At 43.4% G+C, this 21,512-nt stretch overlaps 1 protein-coding gene and 1 long non-coding RNA gene across 2 annotated transcripts; one reads left to right on the forward strand and one right to left on the reverse strand.

Moving 5' to 3' along the window:
• The first annotated feature begins 6,658 nt into the window (after nt 1-6,658).
• LOC124314171 (zwei Ig domain protein zig-8-like) lies at nt 6,659-21,445 on the forward strand. Its single transcript, XM_046779273.1, has 8 exons — nt 6,659-7,082; nt 7,425-7,664; nt 15,941-16,245; nt 17,491-17,655; nt 17,778-17,826; nt 20,349-20,526; nt 20,668-20,804; nt 20,945-21,445. Exons 2-8 carry the CDS (start codon nt 7,523-7,525, stop codon nt 21,043-21,045), a joined length of 1,077 nt encoding a protein of 358 aa, XP_046635229.1. The 5' UTR covers nt 6,659-7,082; nt 7,425-7,522; the 3' UTR covers nt 21,046-21,445.
• On the reverse strand, nt 12,477-13,394 carry LOC124314367. The gene is made up of 3 exons (XR_006911195.1): nt 13,271-13,394; nt 13,000-13,102; nt 12,477-12,781 (listed from the first exon to the last, which is right to left on the reverse strand). It is a non-coding gene; the product is annotated as an uncharacterized LOC124314367 (long non-coding RNA).
• Nucleotides 21,446-21,512: the final 67 nt, after the last annotated feature.

Here is a 21,512-nt window from a genome sequence, read left to right on the forward strand (position 1 = left end):
ACTCTGGTAGAGAGAGAGAGAGAAAATGGGAGAAAAGAAGGAAAGAAAACAAAATGAAAACAGGTCCGCAGCAGCAGCAGCTCTGCTGTGTGTGTGTGTGCTAACGAGGTCAACGCTTTCTCCCATCAAACTCTCTCTCTCACTGGGTCGAAGAAAACGGCTCTAGACGTTCGTATTGTATTGCAGTAACAACAACCAGCCCCGTGAAATGAGGCCAACGTTCCTCTTTTCTCTCTCTCTCCTTTTCTCTCATTCTTCTTTTTCTTCTTATTCTTCTCTCATCTCCCTCGTCTTCAGCGCACCCCCGTCACTTGTGACTATAACCCCCCCCCCCCTTCTCTCACTCCATTTGTTGCACAGCTTTGCTTTCTCTTCTTCTTCTTTCTCAACTCTCGACGCATGTATGTATGCAACAACTTTTTATCGGAGGCCATCAAGTTCGTTAGAGTTTGACTCGAGGAAAAACAACTTCAAACTTCCCCGAATTTTCTTACATTCTGAAATGAAGCAACGCCAATTTACCTGGTGACGTTCACCCACCGTATACGATTAGAAGCGGAGGGCGGAAAAATAAATTGAGGTAATTCATTCAAGCGAGTGTGTGTACAGGTGTTGTGCGTACTATATATGGGCTAGCAAAGTGGAATGTTATTTTTATTTCGGATGGAAAGAAAAGTAGATAGAGAGAGACAACCCAAAAATGGTAACATAATAAATAATAATCCAACTGGGTAAGGTGGAGGGGAGTAGCGTGAATCGGGGGCTCGTTAGTCCGAGGTGAGACGGAAATTCTGCTCTCATTCGCGCAGCGACACGCACCATTCGAGTCGTCGCCCAATAAAAAGATACACAATATCATCATCAACATAACAAACAAAAAAAAAAGAAAAACCCCCAAAAAACCCTATTTTTAAAAAAAATTTAAGTTTAAAAAAAAACCACCTTATAACACAGACGCGAACCACTTTTGAAAAAAAAATAATTCGCGGGTGGCAGAAGTTTGTCGGTCCACCTCAAACAGACGGGGAAAAAAAGTCTGAAAAAGACGCACATACAAAAAGTTGCGAGCGTGATATTGCTATATAGTGCGATAACACGAGCGAGAGAGATCCGTCGTGACGCCGTAATCAGGTCAGACACCTTGACGGGGGAAGATAGAACATGTAAATCAGCTCACGCATCTGCGACGAGGGTCTATTTATTCGTCAATATCATATCATATACTACAGCTGCTGCTGCATAGTAATTGTATTATATACGCGTTACGAATACGCGTTAGATAGTTTAAAAGACTCGCAGCTTATAGTATGTATAAACATTCAAACATTGGGAATCCCATTGCCAATGGGGTACACATTGAAAGACGGTGTCAGAGCGGATGGGCGGCCATTTCTTCATTCCACACAGGGCGGGAAATTCGACTTGGCTCCTGTGTCCTGTCACTGTCATCGCGTACAGACGCAAGAGGAGGACCAAGTTAAGGATTGATTCCAGCTCTGGGCATTATACATTAGAACGCACATTATATAACTGTCTTGAAGCAATACAGCTCAGAGCTCAGCGATGCGCTCACTTTGGGTGACATTCCAAGTTGCAGTGCGGTTTATATCGATCTGCTGTATAATGGCCCATATAGCATATGTGTGTGTGTGTGGATACCGACTGGCTGGGAATGGCTGAGCTTTTGGCCGTCCCGTCAACAGCAGTTTGAAAAAAGAAAAAACTTGGCGTACAGCGCGGAAGGAAAAGACGGAATAATAGAACTGTATGTGGCGACTCTATTTATATGCCATGTAGACTTTGCTTGTTTGATCAACACGTTTCCTTTTTAGTCCCACCCTTCCAACCGCCCACCCACCTACCACCCCGCACACACTGTAAATCAACGGCTTTGGCAATGATCGATCCGGGCGGGCGGTCGTCCACCGCCAGTTCAGCAAGGTGGGTGAGAGAGAGAGAACAACTATTCCGTCTTTTTCTCTAGATTTCCGACTTCCCAGAAATCGGCCGTGTGTGTTCCATGTCTCTCTTCCATACTACTATAGCGCCGCCAACCAGGTTTGACCCAGCAACAAGAAGTTGGCCATTTCGTTTGTTCTCTGCCGTTGTCGGAATTGTTGATCAGCAAACTCAACTCTATGTGTATAGATATAGCAGTTCTAACTGGATTGTTTTGTTTCACTATTTAAATGCTAATAGTATATAGCTAGACTAGAAGGCCTGTCAACCGTCGATCGATGCTGCCAGGCTGTAAATGCATGTAGACTATACTTGACGGTAAATAGACTTTTTTTGGGGGGCCAAAATCAAAGAGTTTCTTCGGAGAGAACAAGTCGGCGCCATGGACTTTGAGCACTTTTTCGCCATACTGTGTGTATGCACTAGTAGACCGGTGTGCTGCGCAATATGGAGGAATTGGAGGAATTCTTTCGTTCAGTTATTTGATTCTTTCCGTTCCAGTTTTGTTTCTTTTTCCATTCTAGTCGGTTGGAAAGTTAAATCCGCAATGACAACATCGACTTTTCCGATGATTCTTTTTCTTTTTCGACAGTCAAATTTCGCCATGTGTTACGCTTTACATTGACCCTCAAAGTGGCAATTTCATTTTGAATGTCAGAAAAAAAGGGAAAACGGCGCGCGCCAAAAACATTACTAATATTTGGAAATCAAATATGGAAATCCGTGAGCCGGATCTTGAATACTTTATGATACTTTCTCCTTGTGTGTGTGCGTGTGTGCGGCTTATAGACATGTTACGGCTGCTGCTGTCACTCTCTGACGTCTTTTCCGGCCTGCAGACGCCAGCCCAAAAAACGCTCAAGCTTTATAGACGGGCCACAAACGCGGGGAAATCAAATGTGAGCAGCATACGTACAGTAACATGTAAAATGGAAACGGAATAATGCAAAGAAGAAGAAGAAACCCCCCCGAAAAAGTCAAACGTAGACTATGTATACTATATAAAGGAGAGAGAGACACACGAAGAAAATAAGCGACGGTTAAGCCTAATGGTCTTTCCACCCAAAAGTTTTCAATTAGTTAGTGCCGCGCCCGACTCTCATGTCTTCAAAGGTATAAACTACAAGAAAAGCCAGCAGCAGCAGTCCCTGCTATGTATAGTTTTCTCTGTCCTGCTGTCGTACTGTACTACCTTGTTGGTTTTTTAATGCCCTGCGTTTGCTCTGTTTGTGCGTACATATTGCGCCACGTGAAACAGCCCAGGCCACGCAAAGAGTCTAAGAAATTAGATTTCGCCAAGGAACCTCTCTATACATATATGCTGCTGCTGCTGCTGCTGCAATACATAAAGTATATAATGACGTACATCGGTCCTCTTACGTGTTGAAGAGACCGGAACCGAAGTGGGTGTGCGCAAAAGGATCTCTCGGCAGATATAGAGAGAGCGCTGGAACGACAGTGAAGAAGAACTAATTTCTTTCTTTTTTCTTGATCTTTTTTTCTTTGGACAGGAAAATGCGTACATGTTACGTCTTGACTACACGGGAGGAGGTCAATAAGCCGCAGAAGAATTTCGAAATCAGAAGAAAACCAAAAAATGCTGGCCTTTTGTTCAGACGGCTGGGGGGGCAATGTTTCCGTCACGTTTTCCCGCGTTTGATGGGATTGTTAATAAGACGCAATCCGTGAATAGCATCGCGACTGTATAGACCGCCGTCAACTGTAAAGGCTGTGCTGGATGCTGACGAGATCTGACGGGGATTTTTGTTTTTCTTTCAATTTTGATTCCTCGACGGAGTGGAGGGATTTTTCTCCGTTTTTTAGTATAAAAATCTGGTGATTTTGAACATCAGAAACAGCGGATGTTGGATTTATAGATTATCAGCAGGGGGGGCTTCAATATTGCATCATTCACTTCCACGGGTTTCCGCTCGAACGGAGAACCAATACATCAAAGATGGGAGTTTTCTTGTAAAAGGGAAATGTGCAGGATGAGGGAGGAGCAGGGGGTTCGACCGGGGCCCTGCCCACTCTCGATGGCGAACGCGAACGAGGATTCCTCCTTTGCAACCTGCCCGGCCCCAATACATCACTTTCCTCTTTCTCTTGTCAACTCGACAAGTCAAAGCAACAGGATTTGTCAGCCTATAGTCGAGTAGCTCTTGGCATCGCTTTTGCCCCTTAGATTCTTGCCTTATACCTTCTTATTCCGTACGGTCAGTTTATTGCCTCCGGGAGCTCCAAAGGTAATTTCCTTCTTTCTTTAAGATATATTTTTTGATTCTTTTTTGATTCTTTTATTTTATTTCATTTTTCCGACATTTTTACTTTATTTTTTTATTTCGCTATTATTTCGGGATTTCTGTTCGCCGGGACTCTCACGGATGTACATCCGCACTCACAGTGTGAGGATAACGATGCCGGTCTCAACTCCAAGACCCTGCTGCCGGCTAATAAGACCGGACTCTTCTCGCCCAGGCGAGAACGTATCTAAACCTCTTATGTCAATTCTTCCGCATGACTGGGGTTCGCATGGCTGGCTCCGTCTCTGCTGGCACTGGCTGGGTCTCAATTGACTTTGTTAGAAATATGAATGCTGCCCAACTGCGCTATAGGCCCCCCCCCCATCCATAACACATATAAGATCAGAGAAAATCAAAATCAAATAGAAATGGGAATTGATTCATTTTAAAAATTAAAGAAAATAAGAATCTCGTCTTTGTTGGACATTTTCTTTTTTCTTCCGGCCGGATCGGTTGTAATTAACCTCAATGATCCCAGCACAAATCGAACACCGGCAACCCAAACTCAAAGAAAAAAACTTATGTTAAATGACCGCGTGTTTGTTTCCCAAAGATGATGGATCGATCACGATGAAGATGACGGAATGAGTGTTGCGTCGCTGCTTCCCTTGTAACCATTTTTCTACAGGGGGGGGGGGGGAGGAGAGATCAACCCAGTGGATTACAATGAGCAATCACGCGGGTTGGCGAATGGTGGAGATGGGGCGGAATGAGCGGAAAGAAGTGGACCCATCGACCGCAGAGGCTATACATGTCTTATATCGAGCGGCAGCTAATCAAGATCGATGGCGCTACACGCCCGTGTGATGATGAGCTGATGAATCCCGGCTTTTATTTCATTTCCCGCGAAAATTCAATTATAAATACCATGAAATTCAACCCGCCCAGCAGCAGCGCCTTACACGTACTATCCCTTAAACATAATTTCCCACGTGATTTCCAACGAAAAAAACAAAAACGAGAACCCAAACGCGGAAATCTTGTTTCTCGCGTTGAATAATTAAGAGTTGATCATCATCTCCAGGGTCTCTTACAAGGTGTAAGTCTCTTCATCCTACACCACCACGGAATGAAATCCCACCCCCACCTATCCGCGGCACAGGGCGTTGCCCATCAAAGCTCTACGACTCTTGTTTGGATATAAATTACGTGTACATATCCGCTCTCTATATATATGGTGAGTGGGTCTTTTCTCTCCCCCCCCCCCCCCAAAAAAAAAAAAAAAAAAAATCTGAATCTACACTTTCAAAAGTAAAGCGGTGTAGCAATCAAGTCACGCACAAGTGGCCAGGCGATGTGGCTATAAGCTCTACATAGAAAATTCAAATTTCAGGATAATGGATTGCCAGGCTTAGTATACAGTAAGGCCCCTTTGTAAAAAAAAGAGGTGAAGGATGGAATATTATACATCACATGTATAAAATATCTATAATAATAATAACATTGCATAGTAGATTTACTAGCTATAGCTTGGGCTCTTGTGTGTGTGCTGCTAACTCACGAATTGCATTTCTTTATGCGTGTCGGAGCGCCCCCGGCAAGTGCGGAACTCTGCGTTTTGTATCGTGACCAAGTTTTGTGGGTTTTTTTTCTCCTTTTGTTGGTGAATTGACGTTCGGCCAGACGGTCACGACAGAGTCGTTCTCCTATCGTGACATTTTCGTGAATACCCATCAAATCAACGGAGGTCTTTTCTTTTCTTTTTAACCCCCGGCGACGCACAGTGTCGCAGCATTGCAGATGCCATCTGCACCGGCAGAAGGCGCTCGATTAACTTTAAGTCTCGCTATTATTATACACCATCAACAGGATCGCCATCGAATGGTGACTATCGTGTGTGATGAGACTGAATGAAAAGGGAAAAAGAGTTGGACGGCTGGATGTTTCCCACTGCGATCAATATCACACCCAAACGAAACGTGCTGAACTATATTACATCTATAGCAGCTTTAGCGTATTTATATGTATTAGATATATATTATATAGTATGTCTACCCGAATAACTGTTATTTCCTTTAGAGGCGAAGAGGGAAGGAGAGCTCGAGAAATAAGTAATCAAAATAAATCAGTCTGAAATTGACGGATATAGAGAAGGTGAAATAACACTTTACGGCACACGGCGCAATCGACCGCTTTTTTAATGGGGGGGGGGGGACCCTAAAAATTCACGAGACCTGCGCCTTTTTACTCGTTGGGAGCGGAAGAGAAAAAAGGAAAAAATTAGAAGAAGGAAAAGAAACACTTCCTATGTGTCTAATGGGTAAAATGCCTCTACACGGGGTGACCAAAAGTATAGATGTACAAGAGAGGGGGTGGGTGGGTGTGGTGGTGGGTGATGTGTGTCGCCCATCTCGGCGCAGAAACGTCCGGATCTCTCTTCAGTATGTTACCGACGCTCGTGACGAACGGTTATATAGATCCCATCTCCTCCTACTCTTTTTGCCAAAGTGCTCGCAGTGACTTTTAAATCGGAATAGAAGGCTATCCCACATCTGCTGTTTGGCTGGTACAAACTCAAGTTGAATTTTTTTTTTTATTATTTGGTTATCGGCGAGAGAAAATGGACGAGTGGCTTGGCCTGCTCGTTCGTCAGCCCAATTCGCCGATCGGGCGAAATCGGGAAATGCCGGACAATCGCCTACATTGTGCGTCTGATTAGGCCCCTTATCTATCCCTTGCACAGTTGTGTGTGTGTCTGTATCTAATCCGAAAGGACACGGCGTGTTATTGTGCGTAAAAGCCTATAATCTGATTAGACCCAAAGTGACCATCGCGAAACTTGTGTGTGTGTGTCAACGACGGTCGTCGTCTCTGCAGACGGTAAGTCATTTTACACTTGAACTGCTACATACAAAGTAGACACGACAGGAAGGAAATGAGAATGCTTTTTGGATGTGATCCCATCCGCGCCAACATCGTCCCACGTTATATCGAGTGGAAAGGAATCGTGACGCCCGCTATGCTGCTGCTGCTGGCCAGCGCACGGTGCTTTATGGCTTTTCCATGTCGACTTTGTTGGCTATTTACTCTTTCCTCTTCTTCTTGACCGTGTGGGGAATTGCTGCAAGAGACGACACTAAAAATAAATATCTATCGTCGTGGGCATATTTCTTTTTATTTGATATCGTTTCGTTTCTTTTTTTACTTGTTTGATGTGTCTAGAAATTCGTCGTGAAAAACCAAAAAGGCCGAAGGAAAGGTTATTGGGCAGACTCCCAATCTTTATATATTATACCTTTAACGTTCCACACCAGACAGCGATGGCCATTCTGCGAAATATATTACAGTCATTCGCTGCCGGACTCGTCTATTGTCAGCTGCTGGTTGTCTTCTGCTGCCTATTCGTCCATCAGGCCAAGCCGGACGGCGCCCTGGCCTACGAAACGGACAGTATTAAAGACGGTAAGCCCGAGCCGCAAATATTTCAATTAACTTTGGGTGCCCGAGTCTTCTTCTTCTTCTTCTCTTCTTTTCTCTCTTCTCCTTTTTAAAATGCATTACGTCTTGCTTAAGTAATATAACGCTGCAAGCGACGCAGGGCTTAGATACAACTGTCCAATTAAGATTCTACAAACTTTTCCATTTTTGAAATTCCCGCTACTTTCTTTCTTTTTTCTTTTTCGTTCAGATTTTAATCACCCCCCTTATATAGATTTTATCCATCACAAATCGTTATGACTTTGTTCGCTTCCTTTAATCGTTAATTCAAAACTGTCAAAACGATTCGGACGAAAACGCGATCGATCGCCGAAAGTCGAGGTAATTGGAAACCGCCTGTAGGGCTTTTTTCTCGACGTCTTGGCTTTGAAATCATTTTCAAAGAGGATCACATTATTAATCCGGCGTTTGTAATAATCTAACGGCTTTCGTTTTTTTTTGTTCGTCGCTCTTTCTCTTCTGCAACCGAAAACAGCACGTTCGCCAAAATCCAATTTCTCTTTTATCTAAAACGGAGCGTGTGCGATTCATTATTTAGACGAGAGAGCATCATCTTCCGTCTTTGCCCAGCATGCATGTATACACGCCTGGCTGGACAAGAATAATAATATACCTCTAGCTGCTGCTCTACATCCGTCCACAGGTGCTCGACATTTTCCAGCAGCAGCAGCAGCCAGAGATTTGAGTTTGAGCTTTCCACACGACCGTCTCCTCTCCAAAGATTGATTTCGATTTGATTCCTTTTTTGATTGCGACTCGGAAACATGTCCGATGTTGGGTCCGTTATACAGTATAGGGCGTACATTAAGGAATTGGATGGGATTGCCAATAATAGAAAGTCTATATCCCCCCTGCTGCTGCTCTCGAAAACAGAAATCAATCTCCAGTAACAAATTTTTTTTCCTTTTTTCCTCGACACTCTCTCTACTCTCTATATAGACATGATGTCTGATGGATTTTTGTCGGATGTCACCGGAGATATATACCCGCGAAAGATGGATCAAGAAGCAAAAGTGCATTGGCTTTTTCATACTATATAATATCGCTGGGTAAAAGGAAACGATCAAAAGCTGAAGGACCGCGGGACGAGGAGCGAGCGATTATATATACCAACATGATTGACATATATCTATACACAAGGGCGAGCTATATATCAAACTGTGTCTGATTTGTCGGGGAATAAAAGTTACAAGACTTTCACTCGGCAAGTTACAATTCTCTATTCAATCAACGAAGCGAGGAAATTGCGTACGTAAAAATGTCGTCGCTGGGCTGATGGCCCATCTTTAGATTGCAGCACCGATCATCTTCGCGAGGTTCATTTGCCCCCATGGATATACTAAAGATAGACGAGAGTAAATATATCTAAACGGATCGGAAAATATAAATGTTGACCTCGTTTCACCCACACGGCTTCGTCGTGGCTCATTCCTTTAGTGCGCGTTTCCATTTTCAATCGATGGGACTGAGACGACAGCAACAACAACAACAACAACAACATGACACGCAGTGACGAAAACGAAACAATGTTGCGATTGAGCGACGGAATATATATATCAGGACCCTATTACACATCGGTCGTGTTGTTTCCGTTTGAAACACGGGACTCGGCAGGTATAGCACTCAATGACACGATTGCCATTTGCAATGGAAAATATTGAACCGTACACGCATAATAACGCAGCCCGTGTTACGATTCTGCTGTCCCTTTCGGTTGCCAGAAAAGGAGAAAAAGAAAGAAACTTTTGATTCCAAAAGTTGTTGTTGTTGCCCGGCCAAGCGCACGACAATAAATCGCGGGACAGTAACGAATCGCCCGACTCCCGCTCGCGGTACTGAGCTAAAAGCAACAAAGTGGAATAATGGGGGGGTGGGTACTGGGGGGTAGGGGGGACGCACACAGGAAAATGAAGACGCGCTCATCCGTCACGACGAGTTTTTTGCCCCAGACAGACAAAGAAACTCAATCAATTCTTATTTCCTTTTCTTCAAATAGTTGAAATTTCAACGCACGAAATTCTCCGCCACGATATCAGACGACGTACTCTCCGTCTAGTCCCCGATTTCTTTTGTCAGCGCATTTATAAGAACCTCCCGCTAGACGCCGACGCCTTATATTCACAGTTGATTGAAAATGGCGAAAGAAAATCTAAAAGAGATCAAAAGGGTAGAATGTAAATAATACACGTCGAAACTGGCCGGTCAGGGAGCCTTTCAAAAACAAATGTCCAGTGTCGATCAAGCTCTGTACGAAACGCGCGCGTGACTTGTGAAACAATTTCAAAAGAAACAAAACAAAAAAAACAGACGCATTCAAAGTCATTGATGTCCCCCAGCTGCCGCTCCCGTCTGCTCCCATCGGGAGATGGACATTTCAGCCGGGAGAGAAAGAGAGAGAAGAGCAACGATATTTGATATTATGTGGAAGAATCTACCGTGACGACGAAGAAGAAGTTCGCAATCCAAATGTCTTTCAACGACGCGCCTGGACAGCAGCTCAGACGTGAGAAAATCAAGTCTCTATTCTCTTCCATCCCAAAAAATAAATATAAATATGTCCTCCTCCTCCGCTAGCTCCCCACTTTATTATACTTTTAGCTCTGTGTATAGATGACGTCAGAAAATGTTGGGACAGAGCCATCTCATTTCGGGTTACTCTCCGAAAATGGTTGAGCGGGGGAAAGGAATAAAAGATATATAAGAGCAGCAGGAGAACAATATAGGAGAAGACTTTTTTCGTGTGGTGGTGGTGGTGGTGGTGGTGGGGGGTGCGAGAGAGTTTTCGAAATGGATGACCGTGTCCGCCCGACTTTTTGCGACGTGACACGCACATGCCCTATAGCTTTCCTTTTATTACGTTTTCTCTCGCTCTCTATAAGCAGTCTCGCTCCTTTTTTTGATCGTTTTATTTCCAGGCCGAGTTTTTTATTTTTTTCGATCGGGCGATACACTCCACAACAGCAGTCGCTTAGAAAGAGCGGCAGACGACAAAATAATAAAAAGAAAAGAAAAGAAGAATGGAATCTTATAGAAAGAGCGGGCGACATCGAAATGATCGTAGAATGGAGAGGGGAGGAAGGTCCCGCATCCAACACAATCAAAGGATCGATTCAATAACGGGCCACACATTTTGTTTTATTTCGACCGAAGAAAAGGGGGACGAGCCAAGTAGTTTAGCGCGATCAAAACCGTATACGCGATTTCAAATCGAATCAGTGGGGAAATAAAAAATAAAAGATCGTCGCTCCGCCCACCAACCCAAAGACCCAAAAAATGATCAAGGCGAATCGCAATCAACGCGTCTGCTCAGCAATCGATGCGCCATCCAACCGTCAGGGAAAATCGCATTCTTTTAGATATTTCCTGTTATAGATTCTCTTCTTCTTCTTCTTTTGTTTTGGCTGACTCTCACGTTTTTATTTCTTCCTTCCCCCCCTTTTTGTGGTCTATTCTTCTTTTTCTGGATCCTTGATTACATCACAAACTCGTTTGAAACATCGCCGACAATCACGCTTGAATATAATGTCTATAGCTCTCTCTCTCCCTGGGCGCTAATCGATCAAACGCGTTCAATGAGACGCTGACGTCATTACGTGTGTCTATTACGGGCCGTTAGACACCAATCATCCCGAAATATCGGGATCTTGGTGTCGGCTCTCGGCTGTGCTATAGGTAAAAAAAAAATGGCGTGAAACGGAAGCTGTTTGTTAGAGTTGCCGGTAAAGAAAATAATGAAGCGGCGCACGTGGAGAAAAAGTCGGCCAGGGAAAAAAAAAAAGAAAAGAATGAAGGATCCCAGTTGAGTGGAAGAAGAAACATACACTCAGGAGCCACAGTCACAGGATTCTCTCTTTCCCATCTCCCGGAGCTCTTATATCATTTTAGAGCTGTGTTGTTCCAGGCGTAGGGACCGAAACGAAGAGCTCCTGGGTTCGGTTCTTTAGCCGATCGATAAAGCTTGGAGCGCCAGACGGAATTACATAAAGCACACCACTAGCCAAGAAAAAAGGGGCTTTTCTCTTATATTCATTTCTTTTATTTTCGCACCCACACACACACACACACATCTCTCCGGATGTGTTACATAATAAAACACTCTTAACATAAACTGGGGAGCTAGTGTATATGTTTTTACTTGATGCCGGTATATTATGAGATATCCTATAGAGGAGAAGTTGACGTATGGTGACCAATGGTGACTGCGGATGTCTGAGCGGATAATAAACGGCTTTAATAATGCTGGTTGCCTCCTACTCTTGGATACAAATGTATTATATATTGTTCGAATCGAGTGTTTCCGGGTCAAGAGAGCAGCAGAGCGAGGCAACTTTCAATCCTTTTCCCCGCAATAACCAGATTTACGGTGCACCGCGCGACAGTCTAAACTACCGGAAGTCAGGGGAGGGGCTTAAGTGGCTTTATATCCATTAACCGCAGTTTTGATCTTCATATGGGCATTGGAAAGTCATAAATAACCAAAGTAATCGGAAACGATTCTTTAAAAAGTAGACTTGTATGATTTGATGGCCAAACGAGGAGGTGTCGGTGTGGCGGCAGGGCCCTCTTGGTCAAATAATTGTCAATGCTTTAAGTGTTTAAAGTTCAAATATTTTCGAATGTGGTGGTTTTCTACCCACAGAAAAAGTTGTACAAAATAAAAGAAGCCTGATCTGCAGTCGTTCGACAAATGAGATTAAACCTTTCAAAGAAAAAACAAAAACGGAGAGAGAAAACAGTTGTAATCAACCAACTAGCTCAGAAATGAACGTACTCCGTGACTACGTAACGATTTATAAGCAAAGCCACCCAAAATTGCCAAAAAAGAAGAATAGAGATCAATTTTGTCCTACCGTTATGCCTGGGAATTACAGCCAGGCATCCACAGTTGCTCCATCCATCCGCTGAAGAGTTCAATTCCACCAGACGGGATAAAGGGTGGGACAGAAAAAGGGTGTCCTCGTGAATACACCCACATTCACATGGGGCGTACACGAAGAGGACATTGAAAGAAAGGGGAAAAAGAGAGATCCGTAACTCGATTGACATCGGTAGTTTCTCCAATGCAATGGGATGCTGTGTATCTAAATGAAAAAAGAAAAATAGGTTACGAAAAATTTCACAGAAACAAACAAGTCAGGAAAAGTTGAAAACAGGACTATGGGTAAACCCTAATTTTTAATAAATGGGAGAATTAAAGGTTTATGTGTAATATGCTGCATTGATGCAGGTAATGCAGCATTAAAATATCTATAGTAGGTCACAGCAGTCACAGTTCAATAAAAGTAAAGGAAATCATTACCGAAGCAATGATCCTGAGATTGTTGCTGATGATGGCAGGTTAACACCTGCACAATATAAACTTGCATATTGTGTGGTTATGATGTCTGGCTCAAGCCTCAAATCTGCAAAAAAAGAAAAAGGTTACATACGACAAAGAAACTACCATGCATCGACAGGGCAATCACGTAGTTTTAATTCTAGTCAGGAACAAACATTTCATAAGTTTGGAACAGGTTTAACTCTTCTATGGCTCCCAGAATAATTCTATCTACATTCTTAGTTTTATTTACCGCTAAACAGCATGAAGTATGACGGTTAACAAAACCGAATATATCTATAACAATATAAATCTTGATCTTTGTCTTTGACTTTCTCGCGCTTTCTTGAAATTACTTAACGAAACCAGACGAAAGTTGTCCAATTTTATTCTAATCAGCATGCCGATAATCGGTAATACGATATCGATAGAAAAAAGAAATTATACAAAATAAAATTCCCCCTCCTTAAAATCCAAACCGATCAAAAACGATAAGGGAATAAGTTGAGGGAATAAGTTCTAGTTGAAATCTTCTTAATACCATTTCTGATTCAATTAATTTAATTTAATACATTTTTTAATTTAATTCCTCGGTAACCCCCCCTCCTCAAAAAAAAATCGATTTCTCGACTGCAAAAAATCGACCCCTTCCATAAATTTAAAATTTTCGACAGAGCTTCCACACTGTTTTTCCATTAAACCAGGTTGTTGGGTTTAGTTTTTTCTAACTTTTTTACCCGATCTTTTATTGAATATTTTAATTGTTTTTGACAAATTCCAAATCAAAAAGTTGTTGTCAATTTTCGACTCATTTTCGTAATCTGGCAATTGCAAAACCTGGCCATCCAAAATTGCAGACCACAATTTAGTAAAAACACATGATCAAATAATTGAAACTTGAAACGTCTCTTGTTTATTTTATTTTTAAAAGTGTGATTCCTGTTATAACATACTAAAAATCGTCGATAAAACTTATAAGATAAAAGTTTGTGCACTTTACAATGGACATTCTACTATTTTTGCAAGTATGTTTGTCTTATTAATTTTTAAAACCCGAGTGTGAGTTATTTTGACGTGTGAAAAGCTGGTTTCTGAAGAACCAGGTTTTTTCAAAACATTGAGAGTTTGAGACTAGGAATTTGAGTTTAAAAAAATAAAGCTGAATATTAAACTAAATATCTAGTTTATTTTCTTGTTTTAGAACTTTTATTTCATTTCATTACATTTTTCAGAAAACCAAATGATTGAATTCAGTTTTATTAATTTTTTAAACTCAATTTCCAACTGCGTACTGAGAGTCCAGACGGAAAATGAAAGAACTTTTGCCCACCACTTCATGGAACCTTTGCACACAAGTGAAAGACTTTTGCCAAATTATGTGACGTGAGGTGAGACCAAGACCCAGTACCCAGTTGAACCTTGTTTGTTTTTTTGTGTGTGTATCTTTTCCTGACCAACGACACTTGAAGCCACGTTTGAACCGTCTAGACATCCATAGTCAATAAGAGCATATCTCATTTTTGACGAAATCGTGGGTATTGGGCTATTGATAAATGGGATCTACGTATACACGGGACGAATATGTGAAGCTCACTCACCCCTCCAGCGAGTGTAAACGAAAAGATACTTACTGACGGGGCGGGTCTCTCTCGATGTTGGAGCCTTACTTAGTTATCTAATTACCGGCACATTCGAAGCGTTGCTAATGTCGGAGGCGGCCAGCAGCAGCGCTGGCGTCTCTTCCAAGTGATCTAGCTCTCTATGTAGTAGCACATAAACCATCTCCCAAGAGATGACGAAACTCTGCTGCTGCCGCAATACGCAATAAGCACCGAGCTGGGTCTTCTTTTTCTTTTTCTCTGTGAGCGACGGGAATCTTTTAGACACGCGGTAATGTCTAGATACAAACCGAGACGAAAGAGAAACCGAGAATGAAAAATTAAACAAGAACAATCAGGGCACGTGTCAGGGATTAAAAAACTGTTGGGCGCCGCCAGCGATTCTCTCTATACATACGCACAACCACATCTAAACCTAGAAATGCAAAGAGGAAACAATGTCTTGATTAAAATCCCGACCGTCGCATCAGAGGAGCGAAAGATCAAATCGTCTTCTTCAAAGGAAACACGGTGATGAATGGATTGATCCCGAGATCCGTACAATAATAATAACTAATAACACAACACCGAAAGAAGAAGGCGGGAAAGGCCAAAGGTAGTAGTGCACGTATATGTAGGCGATGGAGCGAACAACACAAGTAAACCAAACTGTCAAAAGTTTGATCCAAGCTCTTGCAGGTGAGAGACTGGGAGAGCTCGGGGAAATTTCTTGAGTGAAAATTGATCACAACGACGCGGGCGGAAAGTGCGTAGAGTCACAGGGTGTGACGGTCGACAAAGTTTTGGCCAGCTCTAAAACGGAATACATCCATGTCATCCTACATCTATCTATTGCTATTTACAGGGAATTCAATGGAATGAAATCCATTTACTAGTGGTTGGGGCGACGTCGAACTTGCTACTTTGTGGGCCCTGGCGCGCACAGGGTCCACTACACACTGGCTACATCTATATAATGTAAGGGCTTACATCCACCTGGGAATACGTGGATAGCTGATGATGAAACTATAGACCGGCGTCAGTTGGATAGAACGGAGACAAAAGTTGGGAGAAACGAATTTTTAAAGAGCCCATGTCTCTTGTCTGTTTTTTTTTGTGAATGTTGAATTTCCGGGCGGAAGCCAAAGTTAAGAGACTTTGATCGAGAAACGACTTAATAAATAGAACTATGCATAAACAATCAATCGAACCAATCTGGATCTCTATTTCTTGACGGAAATGGAATAAGAATTCGCTTCGGTGGAAAATCTGAAATTCTAAACTGGCCAATGTTTTATTCAAAATTTCTTGTAATTATACGACAGTTGCCGGGAGAGAAAGCCAACAGCATTCGGCCGAGGGCAAATGTTGGCAGAAGGACGTCCTCAATCTGGATGCCGAGTGGACGAGCGTGCGGGTGAATAACGGCCAGCAGCATCAGCATCAGCAGCACCACCAGCATCACCATCGCCGCCATCAATATCTACCCGAGCTGGAACCTATGCGGACCGAGATGAGACCGCCGTACGGAATCCAGTCGCCCAATCATCACGTCACCGTCCGGATGACGATTCCGCACGGGGGTGTGGCTCACCTGCCCTGCCCAGTGCGACAACTTGGCAACAAAACGGCAAGTTAATCATTCGCCAATTTATTGATCAACCGACGGACTGATGGCGACTCTTATTTCTACTACTATTTCTAGAGTTTTCAAAGGGGGAAGAAAAAGAGCTCAGGGGAGAGTCTGATGACAGTTGGGAGTTGTTGGGTTTCTTTTCGTGTCACGCTGACAAATCGCCCGCGCTTTGGGCTTCCATGTCCGGGAAAAGGGATCGAAGCGCCAGATCGTAGACAAAGAGCCTCATCAACGGGGGCCATGTCATCCGTTTAGTTGGAAACAGTTGTGATGAGTACATGAGGGAATACTCCAAAACTTATTGCCGAACTCGTCGCCCCCTTGTCCTCCTCCTCCCGTCTCGCGGGCAATAACTCGGCGCCGCTGACTGTTCGTTTCTCAGTTCCTTTTAGATAAAGAAAAGAAAAAGCAGGAAGAAACTCACGAATTTCGTCCATATTTTGACATCCGTGTTTTTGTCTTGTTGTTTTGGCCACTCGTTTCCTGATGCAACTTTTCTATTTTTGTTTTGTTTCCTTTCTGCCCTGCGGCGTCGATTTGTGCGACACGCCAATTACGTAATCCCGAATTCTCGCTCGTTGAACCCTCCTCCCTTTCATCCCAGCAGACGGCACGTGCTCGAGTGCGTATCCTCTTTCTCCTCCTCGTCGTCGTCGGGAGTCTAAACCGCGAATTTACACGATGGTGTTTTCTCTTTGACATTTTATTATCGTCTCTCTCTTGTTAGCTTATATTTCTTTTTACCCCCTCCCCTCTTTGCCGAACGACTATTGTGTGTGTACACTGTCTGGGCGTCTGCCATCGAGTCTATATAGCGCTCTATATGGACGTATATATAGTACGTGTGTGCGCCTGTGTGGGTGGTTGCACTCACACAAAAGAGATATCGTTAAGGACTCGCACCTTGTACATGTGCAGACACTCTGATGGCCGCCGGTGCCGTAACATTAGATCATCCTTGACTGCAGGCAGTTATAGATGGACGGGATAGATGGGGGCCGTAAATTTGCTCATCTAGTATGGGCTGATGCTGATGCTGCTGCTACCGGGGGGTCTTTGTGTTGTGTTGTGTGTACCCTAGCAACGCGTCATCTAATAGACACACTAAACACACCTGGGAAAACGATGTAGGCGTCCAATAGAATAGAAGATATGAAAAATTCACGGTAATCCAATTGATTCCGGATCCTTATATTTTTCTTATTTTCTTTTTTTATTCCGCCGACCGGAAATTCGCAGGTTTCTTGGGTCAAGTACTCGGAAGACAGTGTCCAATTGCTGACGGTGGGCAACGGGACATATTCCAACGATAATCGGTTGGCGATCGCGTGGCGCTACCCCGGCAACTGGACATTGCAGATCTCGTCCGTCGAGCTCCAGGACACCGGCTGTTACCAGTGTCAAGTAGATCTATATTGCATATTTGATTTCTTCTTTTTTTTCTCTTTTTTTTTTCTGAAGCTAATACTATATAGCACGCAATGATTATTCAATTGACCAACACATCCTTCCGGCCCCGCTCTTAGGTCAACACGCATCCGCCCATCGGTCTCTTCGTCTATCTGCACATCCGAGGTGAGTGAATGGAAATCATTTGAACCTAAAAGATGAAGTTTGTTTTTAGTGTCGCAGCAGTTGGGCGGCTATCCAAACTGGCCCGATTATTGATTCCTATACACACGATTGTTGCAAACGTCTTTCGCTCCCGCGTGAGTGCTGGCGGGCAGAGAGAGCACACAGGGCCATCAGTGCCCAGTTTGAGAGAGTTGTCTTCGCTCTATTTATCTTGGCATCCGTTTTCTGGGTCTCTACCTTAGATACATACATAGAGACTAAGTGGCTCTCTCCACCACCGTAATTCCGGTCATATAAGAAACTTGATGCTGCTGCTGGGCCCACCCGCAGTTTCTCGGAGTCACGACAAAGTTCCGCCACTGGAAAATAAAAAGGAAAAATTCTTCCTTTTTTCGCCACTCGGGCACGGCTTTGGCGTCTATATAACAGCCGTACACTCCAGACTGCTGCTGCTGTGACTCACCTCTCGCCCCGAAAACTTTGGAGCACAACTTTTCGTCTTGTGTGGTAGTCAAGGACCGCCAATGGCACTCCCCGTGAATCCCGTCTAGGCCTACACCCACACAACTGACGTCTCCCTCTAGAAATAAGCCGAGACGCATGGCTTTTGTTTACACTCTCTGATAATAGGCAGCGGATGTCATATTTACTTTTTCCTCGTTCACTATGTATACAACTCGCCGCGGTGGATGGCAGACATGTGCGAACGTTGCGTGAGTGTTATTGTATGGTGCGAGTCAAATTCGCCATTCTTCTTCCCCCCGTCATCCTCTTACGTTTCGACTGCAAGTCTCGTCCTTTCGCCTCTTTTTATGTTTTTTTAAAAACATAAATAAGTTTGTCGTTCGACTATACCCAGGGTTGAAGAGCCCGTGTGTCTACTTGGATTGCTTGGCTGCTGAAGATATTATGTAGTGGTAGAGTATCCCTGCGGAGGAAAGGCGAGTGTATATAAGAGCCCCGTCTATATATGGGATAGATCACAAAGGGCTGGATCTAACACGGTTGGCTCTTGGCTGGAAGGCGGAAGAGCTTCGCCACAAAACCAGAGAGCCCTTAAATCCTCCTTCCTACCACCCATCTCACATAATACATGTGTACGGCGCAGATACACAGCTGTATGCTCTACTAGAGTGAGAGCCACCCCCTCTTCCCAAAACCCGGCGGTTTCCCTGGAAATGCCGGAATTGAGTGCAGACGATCTTATGAATACTCAAACAACATGAAAAACTAATAACGAGGCGGCTTCATTCGAAATAAAAGGCGGCAGCATCGCCCGGCTAAAAAATGAAAACGAAAATTTTAATAGCTCAGCAGCTACTGAGACTTCAAAGAAGCTTTCATATTTGAACGTACGTACAGACGTGATTTATCGAATGATTCAACTATCGAATTATTACGTAATTTTTTTTTCTTCTTATTTTCTAATTTCGTTTACAATCAAAGAGTAGACAGACAGAGATGCTGGTAAGATGTATACTACTTTGCTTATATTCTCATTATTCAACATGATATTATTTTATAAGTATAGCGCGCCAGTGAGGGGGCAGCGCGATTATTTATGGATTTCGCTTGTTATTACTCAGCTCGACCTTGGGGGGGAGGTCAGCGAAGAGCCGAAAGTAATAGGATTAGCCCCTCTTGTTACGTATTCGAACTGCGGGTCTATTGAAAGAGCATTGGAGATGCCAGCGAGAGCTATCGGGATTTAAGGATCGTAGACAGGCTGATTGCTCTAAGCCCCCCCAGCAGCAGCAGCTATACATATAGAGATGTAAAGCTCGTAGTGGAGTGCCGAGTCCCTCACCAGAGTCCCAAAAGAGATCGGCAATGCGCTATGGCATACCATATACTGCGTATTTGTACTCGGGTTTGAATATGAATTTCTTTTTTCCTTCTCTCTCTCTCTCTCTGGCGGGACAAAATTCAAATCAACCTCCGCCTCTCTCAATGCTCCTGACCTACATATATCTCGTCAGTTGAACTCTGCGCCATCCAAGTTTAACCTTTGCTGAAATCCTGGCCCCCTTCAAAAAAATATATCCAACGACAAAATGGAAAGTTTCCTCTTTTTTCATTTTATTTCGATTACACGAACACATTTCCGTCTGTGTTTGACATCGCCATCCGAATGTCTCGAAAAAAGTCAAAGAAAAAAAATGGAAGCTTATTATTATTACACATAGTCGGGTGGAGTGTGTATAGCCTTCGCAACTTAAATGGCGTCGTGCTGATATTGATTAAATTATACCTTGCGGATGTGTGTGTAAAGAAGCCAGCGGCGTCAATAAATTCTAAAGGATATTTTGCAGCTATAATACGTGAAAATGGGTTGACAGCCCCGGCTCATCCTATAGAAAGATGTTGAAATGCTGATCCGGTAGAGTGCATTTCATCCATCATATTTCTTTGATATTGTGTGTTGTCATAAAAATGGCGCGGACCCCCTTTTTTCTTTTGCTTGGGGGTGGTGTTATTATGTATAGCTGGCGGCTAATATGTTTTCCGTGTACTATCTGCAGGTCCGGCCGTGGCGATTGTCGACGAAAGAAACGTGTCCGTGCGGGAAGCCGTTTTCAAAAGCGGAGCTCTGGTGCGGCTGGTCTGTCAGGTCCGTCAGGCCGACAGGGACAATTTCTCACTTCACTGGAAATTCGGCGAGGCTATTCTCAATCACGATACACTGAGAGGCGGTGTCAGGTATACATAATCATTGCCATATAGACTTGCGCTTTTATTTGTAATATTAGATATATTCCTCTGCTGCTCCGTGCGATGTTGATTCAATTTCCCGACTTTTTCTCCCCGTGAATTTTGATGAATCGACGCAACTTGACGCAGCGTCAAGACGGAACGAAAAGGTCGGGACGCCGTCAGCTGGCTCCTCATGGCCCGGGCGAGTTCACGCGATTCGGGAATCTACACCTGTTCAGTAGACAACCGATCCGAGGCCGTCGTTTCCGTTCACGTCATACAAGGTGAGAAATAATAAGAAAAGTCAACATTCAAATTCTTATTTATAGACCTTTAATAAAAAAATGTGATACGGTTTCAAAAGAAACATTTCGTACCAATTGAAATTCAATTCCTATTTTTTCCTGCCGTGTTTGACGATCAGGTGAACAACAGGCGGCCGTTCAAGAGCTGACGGGAGTGGCAGTCCGGCACTGCAGCATTTGGATCCTTCTCTTGGTGATTGGCCATGCGATACTCTATTGAAAAGAATCGTTTCATCCATCTCAATTGCTTTTGCGTTCTTATATGAGTTCCCCTCAGTTATTCCACTCTATATATCGTACTACCTATTTTATGTACATACAAAAAGGCGATAAAAATTCTATAGTCCTCGTCGTATATAACAAAACAGAAAATAAATTAAACGAGAAAAAAAGAAGAAAAAGAAAATAAAGATCCTGTTTTATTGCCATATCTTTTCCCTCATTGTGTACTACTTTAACGGTTCTGTCTGCGACGCTATGCCGTCCTTGTCCCGTCGTAAATCCATGGGTCTGCTGGCGTGTGGTCATATTGAACCAATAAAAAAACGATAAAACTTTTGATTTTGCCAGCGTCATTTTGTTGTATTCTGTTTTGTTTGAAATAAAATATCTGGTTCATTTCTCATTTCTATACCGCCGGGTTCCAAAACAAAACACACACAGCCCACCCAAAAAACAACAACCGAG

Source organism: Daphnia pulicaria, chromosome 10 (assembly GCF_021234035.1).
Source record: "Daphnia pulicaria isolate SC F1-1A chromosome 10, SC_F0-13Bv2, whole genome shotgun sequence".
In the NCBI taxonomy this organism is placed as follows: domain Eukaryota; kingdom Metazoa; phylum Arthropoda; class Branchiopoda; order Diplostraca; family Daphniidae; genus Daphnia; species Daphnia pulicaria.